The 20,074-nt window shown below is 49.0% G+C and overlaps 1 protein-coding gene across 2 annotated transcripts in view; it reads left to right on the top strand.

The window, feature by feature from the left end:
* Positions 1-20,074, top strand: part of OGT (O-linked N-acetylglucosamine (GlcNAc) transferase) — a 79,098-nt gene that overhangs the window by 30,304 nt on the left and 28,720 nt on the right. For both annotated transcript variants that reach the window (XM_048864931.2, XM_048864932.2), the window contains exons 12-13: positions 360-539; positions 1,542-1,700. In XM_048864931.2, coding sequence (XP_048720888.1) covers positions 360-539; positions 1,542-1,700 — 339 coding nt within the window. The remainder of the gene's footprint in view (positions 1-359; positions 540-1,541; positions 1,701-20,074) is intronic.

The following is a 20,074-nucleotide window of genomic DNA, read 5'->3' on the forward strand; positions in this document are numbered from 1 at the left end:
TGGCTTCTGATAGTGGCCACTATCAGATGCTTCATAAGGAATGAACCGTACAGGGCAATTATCATGTGATCCATCCCCTGTCATCCAGTCCCAGCATCTGGCAGTCAGAGGCTTAGGGGCATCCAGAGCCATGCGTTTGCATCCCTCACCATCTTGGCTAATAGCCATCGATGGAACTCTTTTCCATGAATTTAGCTAATTCTTTTTTGAACCCATTGTAGTTTTGCCTTTACAGCATACCCTGGCAACAAGTTCCACAAGTTGACTGCATTGTGTGAAGTACTTCCTTTTGTTTGTTTTAAACCTTCTGCCTATTAATTTCATTAGGTGACCCCTGGTTCCTTTGTTTCTCCTTTTAGATTGTCTGTGACTGGACGGATTATGATGAAAGAATGAAAAAGCTGGTCAGCATTGTAGCTGATCAGCTGGAGAAGAATAGACTGCCTTCTGTCCACCCTCATCACAGCATGCTGTACCCCCTTTCTCACAGCTTTAGGAAGGCTATCGCTGAGAGACATGGAAATCTCTGTTTGGATAAGGTAGGAACTTTGAAGACTTTTCCATGTACTTGATTATACTTGAGGAAGAACAGATTGTGCATTGGTCAGTTATATTCAGGTATGTAATGCCAGTTTTAAAATAGACGTTCTCAGCTTCAGATTTACCACCTTGTTGAGATGGATGGGTCTCTTCACTTCCTGGTTTTGTGCAGTTTGGTATTCTCTGGTATTGGGAAGAGGTCAGTCAGATTTAACAGCCATCAGTAACAATCACCGCCAAAATCTCTTACTCTGACAATTCCTCCCTCCTGACCCAAATCTGACAGAGTTCTTTCGTGTGCGCAGTGGTGGTGTAGCTGTGTCAGTCCCAGGAGAGCTTTTCTCTCTCTCTCCAACAGAAGTTGGTCCAATGAAAGATATTGCCTCACCCGCCTTGTCTCTTTAGAATCCTATGTTGTTCCCTCAATATCTGATCCTCTGCCTCATCTCCACCCTGACTGTGGACCCATAGGGTGGGACTCTTTTTAGAACCGATGAATTCAGCTTTTTGCTTAGACTGACATCATCTGCTCTCTCCTACATTGCCTAATCGTGTTGCCAGTTCAGTGCACTCAATATTCATCAGCCTGCATGCAGCACTTTAGTGACTGACCCAGTTGCTCCCTTAGTACACTAATCTTTTGATCAAATTTTGATACATGGCTTTCCTCTTTAACTAGAGGATGTATAGAACAAGCTTTACACTCAGTCAGGCCTCCATTTGGACTCAAATTTGGATAACACACAGCTTGGCCTGTGTGAGCAACAAATGTGCAACTGTCTACCTGAAATCTGGGAACTGGTCAGATGTGGTTTTCAAACATTATTGGGTGATAAACAGAAACTTCATCAATGCACTAGCATAGAAACTTAACTATGGGGAAAATAATAAAACTGTGTAATTCTGAAAGTCTATCCTATTTACTATCTGTGCTTTTGCCGCTTCAAATTTTGTTTAAAGTTTATGATGTCTCAAAAAAATCTTGTGAATTTGATTGCCAGATCAATGTCCTTCACAAGCCACCATATGAGCATCCAAAGGACTTGAAGGCCAGTGAAGGCCGGCTTCGTGTTGGCTACGTGAGCTCTGATTTTGGAAATCATCCAACCTCCCACCTAATGCAGTCAATCCCAGGAATGCATAACCCTGACAAATTTGAGGTAAGAGAACATAACATAAATAGCATGCTGAAAGTTTTAAATACAGCTAATAGAGGCTCCCTGGGTAACCTAGGGAAGGTAAAGCACATGGTTATGCGGAAGGTTTGAGGTCACTTCCTCTTTCCTGGCAGTTCTTGGTGTATCACCTTTTGGAGCAGGAGGTGTCTCTTATACCCCAGTAGCAGCTCATCTTTCCATTTATGAAGTGGCAGTGAAAGACTCCACATGGAGATTCATCCCATCTTCAACTAGAGAGAAATAAGGGAGGCGCTGTTAATCATGGGGAGTACTCAAGGCATGTTTTGTGTTGTATGTCCCAAGATATGTTCTAGTAGGGTCTTCCCCATTTAATCTTTTAAATTTTTCATCCTTTCTCATTTGTCTGCTCGACCTGTGTTTCAACAGGATCGGGATACCCAGTAATGCTACCGAACAGTAGCTGCACATCTGTCTGTCTAAAACTCTGCCTGCCCCAGTCACACTTACTACTTAATATTTATTGCACATTCTTATATACCATTTTCAAGAAGATATGACCACTACACTCTCCCTCCTGGGTTATTTCTATCAAGGGATCCTCACCAGCTTCAGGAGTCCTGGCTATTCATTTGTAATTGAAACTGGAAATGAGATGTACAGTTGCACATATTCAGTCACTCCCAACGGAGTAAGTATAAATCTACTCCTAAAAATTGCCAGTTTTCTGAATTATTTTTGGCATAAATGGCTTCTTCAAGTGATAGTCCCTATGTGTATTCCACACCTGTACGCATGTGCATCATGCCCCTGAGCCCAGACACATTTAGTAAGCAGCATCCATTGGTCCGCACCCGTTTCCTGTTTTACCTACTTCCTTCCTTCTCTAGAAGTTTGCATCAAAAAAGAGAAGTCCATGTTGATCATCTCCCATAAGGTCCATAAACTTCACAGGAGTGACTTAGGTTCTTGCTGTGGTTGATTCCTCTAGCAATTAAGACAATCCATGTCATGGGTGCTCTCATAAACCAGGTCATCCATAGGCCCCAGACTTCAGTCAGAACACGCCTGTCCCACTCATGCACATGTGCTAGGCTTCATCTCCATTGTCTGCAAACCTGTGCATCTGCTCCCCAGTGAGGGGCAACATCAGTGCCAAAATGACAATTCTGTCCGAGGCTCCTCTGGACTTGTCTGGTTGACAAAGGCAGAAAAAGTTTGAGTGGGGATCCCTTTCATCACACCAACACCCAATGTAACCATGATTACTGATGCCTCCCTTTTAGGTTGGGGCGCTCATATGAATAATCATACTGCACAAGGCATCTGGACCACTTGGGAGTCCAGGATGTATATCAATTTACTGAACTAAGAGGTGGTCTGTTGTGCCTACAATGCCTTCCTCCCACTCATGCTGTCCTGTCATAACCAGATAACATAGGACGTTATAACTGGCTGCTATATAAACCAATCAGAGTGGAACAAGATCCCTCCTTTGTTAGTCAGTCAGCTTTTGGAATTGGTGCATCAGCCATCACGTAACCCTTTCAGCAGCATATTTGACAGATGTGCAGAACTCCCTAGTGAACAGTCTCAGCAGGCATTTTTCCATGGACAATGAGTGGGAGATTCCCAATTCGGTCCTGGGCAAGGTTACTCAGTGGGGAACAGTCTTGAGACCTTTTTTGCCTCACAGGTGAACAGCAGATTTCCCCTATACTGCTTTAGAACAGTGGAGGCAGGGATTCAAAGGGAGATGCCCTTCTGCTACCATGGAGGTATCACCTCAGCTATGCCTTCCCTCCAATCCCATTAATACCACAAGTCCTACAGAAAATCCATCACAACAGCACTTGAGTCCTCTTTATTGCACCTAACTGGCCGATATGTTTCTGGTTTTCGGATCTAGTGAAGCTCCTAGCTATTCCACTCATAAACATCCACCTGTTTCCCAACCTTCTAACACCCAAGATCAACTTCAGGCACTCCAACCTGGAACTGCTGCAACTCAGGACCTGGTATTTGAACAGGCATCGGATGTAGATACTCATGTTCCAGGGTTGTGTGTGGTCCATTCTCTATCAAAGCAGAAAAGATTCTACCAGGTAATGATCAGGTAGATGAAAGTCTATTCCAGTTATTTCCAGAATCTGGTGGGATTCCTGCTGTTCTGGAATATCTGCTTACTCTTAAGACACCGTTCCCTTTAGGTTCGTTTGACAGTAATCCGTGTTTTTCATTCCCTTGTTGACAATTATACTATCTTCACTCATCCTGCAAGAGCTAGATTTCTGAAGGGACTTCTTCGATCCTTCCCATCCTTGGTGAACCTCATACACCAGTGGGACCTCAGTCTTGTTCTGTCGTTTCACCAGTCCTCCCTTTGAACCTGTGTTCTCATGTTCTGTGTGTCATCTTTCAATGAAAGTTGCCTTTATAGTTGCCACAACATGAGCCAGAAGAGTCAGTGAGCTGGGAGCAGTCATGGCAGATCTGACATATGCTACCTTCCATAAAGAAAAGGTCTCACTACTCCCCAACTGAAAATTCATCCCTAAAGTAATTTCAGAGTTTCACATGCATCAAACCATCTACTTACCTTTTTTTCTTCTAACAAATAGAGGCAGCTTCATTCTCTGGATGTCCAAAGGGTACTTGTCACAGAGTGTGGGTGAGTCTGGGGCCTGCACCCCTCTTCCTGGGATTCACTGTGACTCTCAGCCAGCAAGTAAAACGGAAGGTTTATTGGACAATAGGAACACAGTCTAAAACAGAGCTTGTGGGTACAACCAGGACCCCTCAGTCAAGTCCTTCTGGGGGGCAGGGAGTTTAGACCCCAGCCCTGGGGTTCCCTGTGTTTCAGCACCAAACTGAAACCAAAACTCCCCCTGCAGGCTCTCTCCTGCAACCTTTGTCCAGTTTCCTGGGCAGAGGTGTTACCTCCCCCTCCCGGCTCAGGTTACAGGCTCTCAGGTGTCCCATCCCCAGTGAAACTCCCCTTCCACATTCCCAGGTCAACACTCCCCCCTCCCTGCTGTGTCACATCTCTCCCCCCTTCGCGACTGAACTGAGCGGGGTCACTCTGACCAGTGACCTGGGGAAGTTCAGGGCCCCCTCTCCAAGACAACGCATCCGCTATCATGTTAGCACTTCCCTTCACATGGACCACGTCCATGTCATAGTCCTGCAGGAGCAGGCTCCACCTCAGGAGTTTGGCGTTGGCTCCTTTCATCTGGTGCAGCCAGGTCAGGGGAGAGTGGTCGGTGTACACGGTGAAGTGTCGCCTGAAGAGATATGGCTCTAGTTTCTTGAGGGCCCACGCCATGGCCAGGCACTCCTTCTCAATGGCCGCATAGTGTTGCTCCCGGGGTAGCAACTTCTTGCTCAGGTACACGATGGGGTGTCTCTCCCCCTTTTCATCCTCCTGCATTAACACCGCCCCCAGTCCCGTATCTGAGGCGTCGGTGAACGCCATAAAGGGCTTGTCAAAATCTGGGTTTGCCAGATCTGGGCCACTGACCAGAGCCTCCTTCAGCGCCTGGAAAGCCTCCTGGCACTGCTCGGTCCAGACCACCTTGTCTGGCTTCCCCTTCTTGAATAGCTCAGTGATGGGGGTGGCTATGGCGCTAAAGCGGGGCACAAACCTTCTATACTATCCTGCCAACCCAATAAAGGCTTGGACCTGCTTTTTGGTGTGGGGAGTGGGCCAGTCTCTGATCACCTCCACCTTAGCTGGTTCCTGCTTTAGGTGGCTGCTCCCCACCCGATGGCCCAGGTAAGATACTTCAGCCATCCCCATCTTGCACTTCTCCGTTTTTATGGTCAGCCCAGCCTCCTGGAGTTGGTCCAGCACTTGTCTAACCTGGGACACATGGTCCTCCCAGGTCTGGCTAAAGACACAGATGTCATTAATATACGCTGCTGCAAAACTCTCCATCCCCTTCAGTAGTTGATCCACCAGGCTCTGGAAGGTGGCCAGTGCTCCCTTGAGGCCGAAAGGCAGGGTCAGGAACTCATAGAGCCCTAGAGGGTTGATAAAGGCCGATTTCAGCCGGGCATCTGCATCCAGCAGCATTTGCCAGTAGCCCTTTGTAAGATCCATGGTGGTAAGGTATCGAGCTCCTCCCAGTTTGTCTGGGAGCTCATCAGGCTTGGGCATGGGGTAGGCATCAGATACAGTGGTGGCATTGAGTTTCCGATAGTCCACACAGAACCGGATCGACCCTTCCTTTTTGGGGACCAGCACTGCTGGCAGATGGCTGGATCACCCCAATGCCAGCATGTCCCTGACCTCTCTTTCCAGGTCCTGAGCAGTTTTCCCTGTGACTCGAAAGGGGGAGCATCTTATCGGCGGGTGCGATCCTGTCTGCACCTGGGTGGACAGTCAGATTAGTGCGTCCAGGCTGGTTGGAAAACAGCTGTCAGTACGGATGCAGCACCCCTCTGATCTCAGCTTGCTGGGCAGGGGTTAGCTGATCCGAGAGGGGCATTGTTCCAGGGGTGAACCAGCTCGGGTCCCAGGGAATAGATCCGCTAAAGGGTCATCTCCCTGCTCCTCCCAATGTCCACACACGGCCAACACCACATTCCCCCCGGCATAATATGGCTTCATCATATTCACATGATACACCTGGCGGTGGTGCGCCCAGTTAGACAGCTCCACCACATAGTTTACCTCATTTAGCTGCTTGACAACCTTAAAGGGCCCTCCCAGGCAACCTGTAGTTTGTTCTTTCTCACCATCACCTGATCCCTGGTGGCGTAGGCACAGGCCCGTGCCGTGTGGTCATACCAGACCTTCTGCTTCTTCTGGGCTCTGGCCAGATTCTCCCTGGCCAGGCCCATGAGTTCAGCAAGTCTCTCTCAGAAGATCAGGACATACTCCACCACTGACTCTCCATTGGGAGTGGCCTTCCCCTCCCATTCGTCTCTCATCAGGTCCAGGGGGCCCCTTATCCTCCTTCCATATAACAGTTCGAAAGGCGAAAATCCGGTAGACTCCTGGGGTACCTCCCTGTACACGAACAGCAGGTGAGGTAGGTACTTGTCCCAGTCCCACGGGTGCTGGTTCATAAAGGTTTTCAAGCATCATCTTTAGCGTCCCATTGAACCTCTCCACCAGCCCATTGGACTGGGGTGATAAGCTGAGGCCCAGTTGTGCTGGGTCCCACATTTCTCCCACAAGCACCGGAGCAGGGCTGACATTAAGTTGGATCCTTGGTCTATCAAGACTTCCTTGGGGAACCCCACTCGGCTGAAAATGGTCAGGAGCGCATCTGCCACGGTGTCGGCTTCAGTGGAAGCTAAGGGCACGGCGTCGGGGTAGCGGGTGACAAAATCTACCACCACCAGAATGTATTTCTTCCCGACCGGGTTGTCTTGCTGAGAGGTCCCACTATGTCCATGGCTACCTTCTGGAAAGGTTCCTCTATGATGGGCAAAGGTTTCAAAGCCGTTTTCCCCTTGTCTCGGGCCTTCCCCACCCTCTGACAGGGGTCGCAGGATCGGCAATACTGCCAGACAGTGGTAAAGACCCCAGGCCACCCCCAGACTGCCCTGGCCAGTAAAAGTTCTGTAGCAATCTCTGCTGGGTGCGCCGGATTCGCTGGTGCCCTTAGAGGGGGATGTCATGTGCCAGGTACAGTAGCTTGCGGCGCTACTTCTGGGGGACCACCAGCTCCTGATCCCACAGGACTCCACTTCCCCTGGGGGAGCCCATTCTCGGTACAGGAACCCCTTCTCCCACAGGAACCTCTCCTGGCAACCTCTCCTCATGGTCCATACCACACTGAGGTCGGCCAGGTCCCTGAGCTTCCGCAAGGAGGGATCTTTCTGCAACTCGGCCTGGAACTCAGCAGCTGGGGAAGGGATGGGGCCTGGTTCCCTCTCACTGGCTGGGTCTGAGGCCACAGCCTCTCTGAGCCATGCCCCTCGGCGCTCCCTCCCCACCAGGGTAGGGTCCTGCGCCTCTGGTGTGGTACCCTTCCCTAGGTCGGGGCACAGTGCCCCTCGCTGGCTCTGGCTACGGGTCACAACCAGGGCAGTCTGGGGGTTGCTTGGCCAGTCCTCTAGGCCGCCCCCCCCCCCCATCAATACCTCAGTGGGCAAATGGTGGTGCACCCCACATCCTTGGGGCCCTCCTTGGCCCCCCATTTCAGGTGTACCCTTGCCATGGGCACCCTGTATGAGGTCCCGCCCACCCCCTTCAGGGTCAGGTAGGTGTTGGGCACCACCCGATCTGGGGCCACCACCTCGGGCCGGGCCAGCGTCACCTCCGCGCCTGTATCCCAGTATCCATTGACCTTCCTCCCATCCACCTCCAGGGGAACAAGGCACTCTCTCCGGAGGGACAGCCCCACGCCCACCCTGTAAACCGAGAATTCTGAGTCCAGAGCATCCAGCCCTCTGGAGGAGCTGGCCTGGGGTCCTCTTCCCTCCTGAGCAGGTGGTAAGCTGGCAGCCCCCCTTGCCTGGGCCATCTGCCCCTCGTCCAGCTGGGTCCCTACCCAGTTAACCCTGGGTAAGTTGGGTCTGCTCAGTCTGTCCCTGAGCCTGGGGCACTGGGTCCGTATGTGGCCTCTCTGGCCACAGTGATAGCAGCTCAGGTCACGTTGGTCCCCTCGAGCAGGTCAGATGGTCCTGACGCCAGGCGTTCCCTTTGGGAGGGGGTTGTCCATATTTCCCTGCTGGGAGGTCCCATGGTGTCTGTGTCTGTCTCTCTCTCTCTGCATCGTGGGGGGCCTGTTCTTTTGGGACTCCTCCCTGCTACCCCCTGACCGACTGATCACAAACTCGTCGGCCAGCTGCCCTGCATGCTGTGGGTTCTCTAGCTTTTTGTCCACCAACCATAGCATCAGGTCGGAAGGGCACTGTTCATACAGTTGCTCCAGTACAATTAGGTCAAGCAGGTCCTCTTTAGCTTGGGCCCCAGCTGTCCACTTGCGGGCATATCCCTGCATTCGGTTGACCAGTTATAGGTATGTGACCTCGGGTGTTTTATGCTGACTCAGGAACCTTTTCCGGTACATCTCGGGGGTCAGCCCAAACTCACGGAGCACGGCCTTTTTGAACAGTTCATAGTCCCTTGCCTCCGCCCCTTTCATTCAGCTGTACACCTCCACGGCTTTGGGGTCCAGTAAGGGGGTGAGAAACTGGAGCCTGTCTGCCGGGTCAACCCTGTGCATCTCGCAGGCATTCTCAAAGGCCGTCAGGAAGCTATCTATGTCCTCCCCCTCCTTACGCTGGGCCAGGAAGCACTTATCAAAGCTCCTCACAGTCTTGGGTCCCCCCTCACTCACCGCAGCCTGGGTCCCACTGCTCCTCAGCCTGACGAGCTCCAGTTCATGCTGTCTCTGCTTCTCTTCATGCTGCTTCTGTTTCTCCTCCTCCTCCTCCTTCTCATGCTGACGTTGCCTGTCCTTCTCCTCCCGCTCATGCTGATGCTGCTTTTCATGATCCTCCAGCTCCCTCATTTTCATCTCCCTCTCCCATTCCAGCTGCCTCCACTCCAAGGATGGGGAGCTCCGCCGGGAGGATCCCCTGCTGGCTGCCGGGGTCAGGGTGCCCTCGGTATTCGCTGGGCTTCCCCCAACCCCTCCCCTAGGGATAGGTAGGAAGGGTCTCGGGATGTCCTCGGCAGCAGTCTGACCCCTCCCAGCCCAGTCAGGCCCTAGGGCCCACGCTGCGTCCACCGGGCGGCTTTCCTCAGGGACAGGAATCAGGTCTTTCAAGCGATCCTTCTCCTACTGGGCAATCAGCTGTTCCTTGGTGGACCTTCCAGTGCGCAGCCCCCTCTGCCTGCACAGCTCCACCAGGTCACGGCTTAAGGCTTTTAGCGTACATCTCCCTGCTGGCCACTCGCAGGCCTGTGCAGCTTTCCACGGTTTCCAGGAAGAATCCCTAGGGTGCCAGTCCTCCTCTTTCTTGAGGTCACCACCTCTTTGCCAGGGTCGAGCTGCAGACTCCTCCGCCCCTAGGGCCGCTCGCTGCAATCCCCGGGGGACCCTGTTACTGCAAAAGTCTTTCTCTCTGGTCACACGCTCCCAGGGGTTAACTGCCCCCTGAAACCGTCTCTCTCTGTATCTTCAGTACGCCTGGTCCCCGTCAATCCCCCTTCGTTTTACTGTTCCCCAGTCACTTACTTCAGGAAGTGCCATTCACAGGGTGCAGTACATCCCACCGCTAACACCAGTTGTCACGGAGTGTGGGGGAGTCCGGGGCCTGCACCCCTCTTCCTGGGATTCACTGTGAGACTCAGCCAGCCAGTAAAACGGAAGATTTATTGGACAATAGGAACACAGTCTAAAACAGAGCTTGTGGGTACAACCAGGACCCCTCAGTCAAGTCCTTCTGGGGGGCAGGGAGCTTAGACCCCAGACCTGGGGTTCCCTGCATTCCACAACCCAGCACCAAACTGAAACCAAAGCCCCCCCCAGCAGGCTCTCTACTGCTGCCTTTGTCCAGTTCCCCGGGCAGAGGTGTTACCTCCCCCTCCTGGCTCAGGTTACAGGCTCTTAGGTGTCCCATCCCCAGTGAAACTCACCTACCACATTCCCAGGTCAACACTCCCCCCTCCCTGCTGCGTCACAATACTGGCCTTTTATCTACCAAGAACAAAAACTATTAGACACCTTAACCATTTCTTTCCATAGCAGAGAGATCAAGGGGTCAAGATCTCTGGTCCTATCTGTATTCCACTACCCACCTTCCATTCTCTCTGGTGCTGGATTATACCTGTATTTGCGTAAGAGAAGGAACTAGAAAGATGTCTGTCTACATCACCCTTTATAACCTCATTTTGGAGCATGAGAAGAACCGCGCATTAGCAGACCAATGGGTACTGCTTAATAAAATTCTCTGGACTCAGGCATGTGGTGCGCATGCATGATATTCCACATGAAGGTAATAGGGACCACACATCTCTAAGAACCTTCAGTTACAGGTAAGTAACCTAGAATCATAGAAGATTAGGGTTGGAAGAGACCTCAGGAGGTCATCTAGTCCAACCCCCTGCTCAAAGCAGGACCAACCCCAACTAAATCATTCCAGCCAGGGCTTTGTCAAGCTGGGCCTTAAAAATCTCTAAGGATGGAGATTCCACCACCTCCCTAGGTAAAGCATTCCAGTGCTTCACCACCCTCTTAGTGAAATAGTTTTTCCTAATATCCAACTTAGACCTCTTCCACTGCAACTTGAGACCATTACTCCTTGTTCTGTCATCTGCCATCACTGAGAACAGCCTAGCTCCATCCTCTTTGGAAGCCCGCTTCAGATAGTTGAAGGCTGCTATCAAATCCCCCGTCACTTTTCTCTTCAGCAGACTGACTAACCCCAGTTCCCTCAGCCTCTTCTCATAAGTCATGTGTCCCAACCCCCCAGTCATTTTTGTTGCCCTCCGTTGGACTCTCTCCAATTTGTCCACATCCTTTCTGTAGTGGGGGGTCCAAAACTGGAACCAATACTCCAAATGTGGGTTCACCATGCTGAATACAGGGGAATAATCACTTCCTTCGATCTGCTGGCAATGCTCCTACTAATGCAGCCCAATATGCTGTTAGCCTTCTTGGCAACAGGGCACACTGTTAACTCAAACCCAGCTTCTTGTCCACTGTAATCCGCAGGTCCTTTTCTGCAGAACTGCCGCTTAGCCAGTCGGTTCCCAGCCTGTAGCAGTGCATGGGATTCTTCCGTCCTAAGTGCAGGACTCCGCACTTGTCCTTGTTGAACCTCATCATATTTCTTTTGGCCCAATCCTCTCATTTGTCTAGGTTTGTCCCTACCCTCCAGGATATCTACCTCTCCCCCCATCTTAATGTCATCCATGAACTTGCTGAGGGTGCAATCCATCCCATCATCCAGATCATTAATGAAGATGTTGAACAAAAGCGGCCCCAGGACCAATCCCTGGGGCACTCTGCTTGATACCGGCTGCCAATTAGACATTGAGCTGTTGATCGCTGTCCATTTAGCCGGACGATTTAGCCAGCTTCCTATCCACCTTATAGTCCATGCATTCAATCCATACTTTAACTTGCTGGCAAGAATGCTGTTGGAGACCGTATCAAAACCTTTGCTAAAGTCAAGGTATATCATGTCCACCGCTTTCCCCATATCCACAGAGCCTGTTCTCATATCATAGAAGGCAATCAGGTTGGTCAGACATGACTTGCCCTTGGTGAATCCATGTTGACTGTTCCTGATCACCTTCCTCTCCTCCGAGTGCTTCAAAATGGATTCCTTGAGGACCAGCTCCGTGATTTTTCCAGGACTGAGGTGAGGCTGACCGATCTGTAGTCCGTGGTCCCCTCCCCCTCCCCCCCCCATTCGCCTTCTTCCCTTTTTTAAAAGATGGGCACTATATTTGCCTTTTTTCAATCGTCCAGGACCTCCCCTGATCACCACAAGTTTTCAAAGATAATGGCCAATGGCTCTGCAATCACATCTGGCCCCATGGCATTGTGCATGTCCAGCTTTTCTAAATAGTCCTTAACCTGTTCTTTCACCACTGAGGGCTGTTCACCTCCTCCTCATACTGTGCTGCCCAGTGCAGCAGTCTGGGAACTGACCTTGTCTGTGATGACCGAGGCAAAAAAAGCATTGAGTACTTCAGCTTTTTCCACATCATCTGTCACTAGGTTGCCTCCCCCATTCGGTAATGGTCCTGCCACTTTCCCTGACCACCTGTCAAAACCCTTCTTGTTACCCTTCACATCCTTTGCTAGTTGCAACTCCAGTTGTGCTTTGGCCTTCCTGATTACACCCCTGCATGCTCAAGCAATATTTTTTTACTCCTCCCTAGTCATCTGTCCAAGTTTCCACTTCTTGTAAGCTTCCTTTTTGTGTTTAAGCTCACTGAAGATTTCTCTAAGCCAGGCTGGTCGCCTGCCATATTTGCTATTATTTCTGCGCATCGGGATGGTTTGTTCCTGCTCCCTCAAAAAGGCTTCTTTAAAATACAGCCAGCTCTCCTGGACTCCTTTCCCCCACATATTATCCTCCCAGGGGATCCTGTCCATCAGTTCCCTGAGGAAGTCAAAGTCTGCTTTTCTGAAATCCAGAGTCCGTAATCTGCAGCTCTCCTTTCTTCCTTTTGTCAGGATCCTGAACTCGACCATCTCATGGTCAATGCTGCCCATGTTGCCGCCCACTTCTACTTCCCCTACCAATTCTTTCCTGTTTGTGAGCAGCAGGTCAAGAGGAGCACGGCCCCTAGCTGATTCCTCTAGCACTTGCACCAGGAAGTTGTCCCCAACACCCTCCAAAAACTTCCTGGATTGTCCGTGCACTGCTGTATTGCTTTCCCAGCCGATGTCAGGGTGATTGAAGTCCCCCATGAGAACCAGGGCCTGCAATCTGGAAACTTCTGTTACTTATCAGAAGACAGCCTCATCTACCTCATCTTCCTGATCTGATTGTCTATAGCAGACACCCAACATGACATTACCCTTGTTGCTCTCACCTCTAAACTTAACCCAAAGACTCTCAACAGGCTTTTCTCTGGTTTCATACTTGAGCTCTGAGCAATCATACCGCTCTCTTACATACAGTGCAACTCCTCCACCTTTTCTCCCCCACCTGTCCTTCCAGAACAGTTCATACCCATTCATGACCTTGCTCCAGTCATGTGAGTTACCCCACCAAGTCCCTGTTATTTCAATCACATCATAAAAAGAAAAGGAGTACTTGTGGCACCTTAAAAAGAAAAGGAGTACTTGTGGCACCTTAGAGACTAACCAATTTATTTGAGCATAAGCTTTCGTGATTGGATGCATACTTCATCGGATGCATACTGTGGAAAGTGTAGAAGATCTTATTATATATACACACACAAAGCATGAAAAAATACCTCCTCCCACCCCACTCTCCTGCTGGTAATAGCTTATCTAAAGTGATCACTCTCCTTACAATGTGTATGATAATCAAGGTGGGGCATTTCCAACACAAATCCAGGTTTTCTCTCACACCCCCCCCCCCCCCCACACACACACACAAACTCACTCTCCTGCTGGTAATAGCTTATCCAAAGTGACCACTCTCCTTACAATGTGTATGATAATCAAGGTGGGCCATTTCCAGCACAAATCCAGGGTTTAACAAGAACGTCTGAGAATCATAGAATCATAGAATATCAGGGTTGGAAGGGACCCCTGAAGGTCATCTAGTCCAACCCCCTGCTCAAAGCAGGACCAATTCCCAGTTACATCATCCCAGCCAGGGCTTTGTCAAGCCTGACCTCAAAAACCTCTAAGGAAGGAGATTCTACCACCTCCCTAGGTAACGCATTCCAGTGTTTCACCACCCTCTTAGTGAAAAAGTTTTTCCTAATATCCAATATAAACCTCCCCCACGGCAACTTGAGACCATTACTCCTCGTTCTGTCATCTGCTACCATTGAGAACAGTCTAGAGCCATCCTCTTTGGAACCCCCTTTCAGGTAGTTGAAAGCAGCTATCAAATCCCCCCTCATTCTTCTCTTCTGCAGGCTAAACAATCCCAGCTCCCTCAGCCTCTCCTCATAACTCATGTGTTCCAGTCCCCTAATCATTTTTGTTGCCCTTCGCTGGACTCTCTCCAATTTATCCACATCCTTCTTGAAGTGTGGGGCCCAAAACTGGACACAGTACTCCAGATGAGGCCTCACCAATGTCGAATAGAGGGGAACGATCACGTCCCTCGATCTGCTCGCTATGCCCCTACTTATACATCCCAAAATGCCATTGGCCTTCTTGGCAACAAGGGCACACTGCTGACTCATATCCAGCTTCTCGTCCACTGTCACCCCTAGGTCCTTTTCCGCAGAACTGCTGCCTAGCCATTCGGTCCCTAGTCTGTAGCTGTGCATTGGGTTCTTCCGTCCTAAGTGCAGGACCCTGCACTTATCCTTATTGAACCTCATCAGATTTCTTTTGGCCCAATCCTACAATTTGTCTAGGTCTTTCTGTATCCTATCCCTCCCCTCCAGTGTATCTACTACTCCTCCCAGTTTAGTATCATCCGCAAATTTGCTGAGTGCAATCCACACCATCCTCCAGATCATTTATGAAGATATTGAACAAAACCGGCCCCAGGACCGACCCTTGGGGTACTCCACTTGATACCGGCTGCCAACTCGATATGGAGCCATTGATCACTACCCGTTGAGCCCGACAATCTAGCCAGCTTTCTACCCACCTTGTAGTGCATTCATCCAGCCCATACTTCCTTAACTTGCTGACAAGAATACTGTGGGAGACCATGTCAAAAGCTTTGCTAAAGTCAAGAAACAATACATCCACTACTTTCCCTTCATCCACAGAACCAGTAATCTCATCATAGAAGGCAATTAGATTAGTCAGGCATGACCTTCCCTTGGTGAATCCATGCTGGCTGTTCCTGATCACTTTCCTCTCATGCAAGTGCTTCAGGATTGATTCTTTGAGGACCTGCTCCATGATTTTTCCAGGGACTGAAGTGAGGCTGACTGGCCTGTAGTTCCCAGGATCCTCCTTCTTCCCTTTTTTAAAGATTGGCACTACATTAGCCTTTTTCCAGTCATCCGGGACTTCCCCCGTTCGCCACGAGTTTTCAAAGATAATGGCCAATGGCTCTGAGGGGAGGGGGTAGGAAAAAACAAGGGGAAATAGGCTACCTTGCATAATGACTAAGCCACTCCCAGTCTCTATTCAAGCCTAAGTTAATTGTATCCAATTTGCAAATGAATTCCAATTCAGCAGTTTCTCGCTGGAGTCTGGATTTGAAGTTTTTTTGTTGTAATATCGCAACTTTCATGTCTGTAATCGCGTGACCAGAGAGATTGAAGTGTTCTCTGACTGGTTTATGAATGTTATAATTCTTGACATCTGATTTGTGTCCATTTATTCTTTTACGTAGAGACTGTCCAGTTTGACCAATGTACATGGCAGAGGGGCATTGCTGGCACATGATGGCATATATCACATTGGTGGATGTGCAGGTGAATGAGCCTCTGATAGTGTGGCTGATGTTATTAGGCCCTGTGATGGTGTCCCGTGAATAAATATGTGGGTACAGTTGGGAACGGGCTTCGTTGCAAGGATAGGTTCCTGGGTTAGTGGTTCTGTTGTGTGGTGTGTGGTTGCTGGTGAGTATTTGCTTCAGGTTGGCTGGCTGGCTGTAGGCACGGACTGTCCTGTCTCTCAAGATCTGTGAGAGTGTTGGGTCATCCTTCAGGATAGGTTGTAGATCCTTAATAATGCGTTGGAGGGGTTTTAGTTGGGGGCTGAAGGTGACGGACAGTGGCGTTCTGTTATTTTCCTTGTTTGGCCTGTCCTGTAGTAGGTGACTTCTGGGAACTCTTCTGGCTCTATCAATCTGTTTCTTCACTTCCGCAGGTGGGTATTGTAGTTGTAAGAATGCTTGATAGAGATCTTGTAGGTGTCTGTCTGTGTCTGAGGGGTTGGAGCAAATGCGGTTGTATCGCAGAGCTTGGCTGTAGACGATGGATCGTGTGGTGTGGTCGGGGTGAAAGCTGGAGGCATGTAGGTAGGAATAGCGGTCGGTAGGTTTCCGGTATAGGGTGGTGTTTATGTGACCATCGTTTGTTAGCACTATAGTGTCCAGGAAGTGGATCTCTTGTGTGGACTGGACCAGGCTGAGGTTGATGGTGGGATGGAAATTGTTGAAATCATGGTGGAATTCCTCAAGGGCTTCTTTTCCATGGGTCCAGATGATGAAGATGTCATCAATATAGCGCAAGTAGAGTAGGGGCGTTAGGGGACGAGAGCTGAGGAAGCATTATTCTAAGTCAGCCATAAAAATGTTGGCATACTGTGGGGCCATGCAGGTACCCATAGCAGTGCCGCTGATCTGAAGGTATACATTGTCCCCAAATGTAAAATAGTTATGGGTAAGGACAAAGTCACAAAGTTCAGCCACCAGGTCAGCCACCAGGTAACATTATCGGGGATAGTGTTCTTGACGGCTTGTAGTCCATCTTTGTGTGGAATGTTGGTGTAGAGGGCTTCTACATCCATAGTGGCCAGGATGGTGTTATCAGGAAGATCACTGATGGATTGTAGTTTCCTCAGGAAGTCAGTGGTGTCTCGAAGGTAGCTGGGAGTGCTGGTAGCGTAGGGCCTGAGGAGGGAGTCTACATAGCCAGACAATCCTGCTGTCAGGGTGCCAATGCCTGAGACGATGGGGCGGCCAGGATTTCCAGGTTTATGGATCTTGGGTAGTAGATAGAATATCCCAGGTCAGGGTTCCAGGGGTGTGTCTGTGCAGATTTGATCTTGTGCTTTTTCAGGGAGTTTCTTGAGCAAATGCTGTAGTTTCTTTTGGTAACTCTCGGTGGGATCAGAGGGTAATGGCTTGTAGAAAGTGGTGTTGGAGAGCTGCCGAGCAGCCTCTTGTTCATATTCCGACCTATTCATGATGACAACAGCACCTCCTTTGTCAGCCTTTTTAATTATAATGTCAGAGTTGTTTCTGAGGCTGTGGATGGCATTGTGTTCCGCACGGCTGAGGTTGTGGGGCAAGTGATGCTGCTTTTCCACAATTTCAGCCCATGCACGTCAGCGGAAGTACTCTATGTAGAAGTCCAGTCTGCTGTTTCGACCTTCAGGAGGAGTCCACCTAGAATCCTTCTTTTTGTAGTGTTGGTAGGAAGGTCTCTGTGGATTAGTATGTTGGAAATATTCCTTGAGTCGGAGACGTCGAAAATAGGATTCTAGGTCCCCACAGAACTGTATCATGTTCGTGGGGGTGGAGGGGCAGAAGGAGAGGCCCCGAGATAGGACAGCTGCTTCTGCTGGGCTGAGAGTATAGTTGGATAGGTTAACAATATTGCTGGGTGGGTTGAGGGAACCATTGCCGTAGCCCCTTGTGGCATGTAGTAGTTTAGAAAGTTTAGTGTCCTTTTTCTTTTGTAGAGAAGCAAAGTGTGTGTTGTAAATGGCTTGTCTAGTTTTAGTAAAGTCCAGCCACGAGGAAGTTTGTGTGGAAGGTTGTTTTTTTGTGAGAGTATCCATTTTTGAGAGCTCATTCTTAATCTTTCCCTGTTTGCTGTAGAGGATGTTGATTAGGTGATTCCGCAGTTGCTTTGAGAGCGTGTGGCACAAGCTGTCAGCATAGTCTGTGTGGTATGTAGATTGTAATGGATTTTTTACCTTCAGTCCTTTTGGTATGATGTCCATCTGTTCCCCATGTTTATTCCCCCCCCCCCATTGTTCCTCAGATGTTCTTGTCAACTGCTATTTCCCCATGTTTATTTCTCTTCCCCCCACTCCCTCCCACCCTTCCTCAGACGTTCTTGTCAACAGCTGGAAATGGCTCACCTTGATTATCACTACAAAACATTTTTCTCCCCCGCTCTCCTGCTGGTAATAGCTCACCTTACCTGATCACTCTCGTTACAGTGTGTATGGTAACACCCATTGTTGCATGTTCTCTGTGTATATAAATCTCCCCACTGTATTTTCCACTATATGCATCCGATGAAGTGAGGTGTAGCTCACGAAAGCTTATGCTCAAATAAATTTGTTAGTCTCTAAGGTGCCACAAGTACTCCTTTTCTTTTTGTGGATACAGACTAACACAGCTGCTACTCTGAAACCAATCACATCATAGTTCCTTTACTGTGCCAGGACTTCCAATTGCGTTCATGTACAAGCACCTAAGATAACTAGCCAATTGCCCTACTTGGTCAGTATGAATTGGGAGGCCTGCCCTGTTGCATCCTTCTTGTGTTTCTTCCTGGTATCTCACTTCCCCACTTGCCTCAGGGGTTAGGTCTCCATCCCCCAGCAAACCTAGTTTAAAGCCCTCCTCACTAGGTTAGCAAGCCTGCCTGCGAAGATGCTCTTCCCTCTCTTCGTTAGGTGGATCCCATCTTTTCCTACCAATCCTTCTTCCTGGAACAGGAACCTCCATTTCCTACATTAATACTTAGAGTAAACTAGACTAGTATGAAGGAAACAGTACCACTTAGTGGCTAAAGTGGACTGAAGCTCAAATCTGAGTTCCGTTCCCAACTATGTCACAAGTTCAGTGTGTGACTGAGCACGTAACTTAATGTCTCTAGCAAAATAAGGATACTTCCTACCTTTGTAAAGTATTGTGAGATTTTTACTTAAAGCCAAAATACTTAAATGTTGGTTTTATTCGCAAAGACGCTTTATTTACTAGATCAGTCAGAACAGACTGACACTTCCCCAGGTCACAACATCCCTTTGAGTTCAAAACACTGACAGCTGACTTAATTAACCTAAACCTTCATATATACTTTGAAAACTTGTTCCCCAAGTCCCTTTCTCTTTGCCTCTCTTATGGTGACGCTTGTGATGTTCAGATACATTATCTTCCTGATAAAGAAACACAAAAAGTTTCAGATTAGCTGACAGATATAAAAATAGCAAATTTATATCAGACTGATACCCTGTTATCTTCATGAAAGAGCTGCTTAGTTAAAGCACTACATTTAGAAATTTTAACAAGTTAACTTTTTTTTTTTTTTAATCTCTGGTACAAGCATTAATGGTGGCAAGAAGTCAGTAAATACCTATGTTGGCTTCTAAGCAGAGTGTGGCAGCGATACATCTTAACTTGTTCTGGAGTGAGGATGTTGTTTCACTATCTACCAATGAAAAGATAAATCCCAAACAGAACTTGAATCCACTATTTCATGCTGAAGTCAGCACCTTGCCCTCTAAACCAGTGGTTCTCAAACTGATTTGATTGAGCCCCGCTTCTTTGTGTCTGTAGTCATTTATGGCTTCCCACCCCCAAGTACATATATCGCCACCCAGCTCTGAAGGCAGAGCAGTGGCTGCTGGCTGAGCGCCCCGCTCTGAAAGCAGCACTGCGCCAGCAGCAACATAGCAGTGTAAAGGAGTCAACAGGATACTTAGCATCCAGTTGCTACCCTTACTTCTGCACTGCCGCTGCAGGGCTGGCATCCTGCCACCTTCAGCTGAGAGATTTTGAGGGCGTCCTGCTACCTCCAGCCGGGGGGGAGGAGTGCCTAAGCTCAGGTGTTATCCCCACTTCCTGGATGTGCACAGCCCTTATACACGAGCCCCAGCCACCTTGGGCTGACAGCCACCGCTCTTCACAAAAGAAAAACACAGCTCACACCTCCCTCATAGTTTAAGAACTGCTGCATTAGACTAATTGGGTTCATGCAGGTTGACTGTTTGAATCAGTGACCAGTAAATATTAGATTTACTGAAGGTAAAAATGTTTACATACCTTGTCACCCTTTGCTTTTGACACTGGATCCATTTCACACTTTTAACTGGAGAGTTGCATACTGCTTTTTCCAGAACTTACCCAGTTTGGCTGGAGAGTCAATAAAGAAAAATGGGCTGAATGTATTATCAATCTAAAAGTGAGACCACTTGTGAAATTGTTACACTTCCAACAAACTCTTAAGCTGCTTATAT

The sequence above is a fragment of the Caretta caretta genome, chromosome 9 (assembly GCF_965140235.1).
Source record: "Caretta caretta isolate rCarCar2 chromosome 9, rCarCar1.hap1, whole genome shotgun sequence".
NCBI classification, from domain to species: Eukaryota; Metazoa; Chordata; order Testudines; family Cheloniidae; genus Caretta; species Caretta caretta.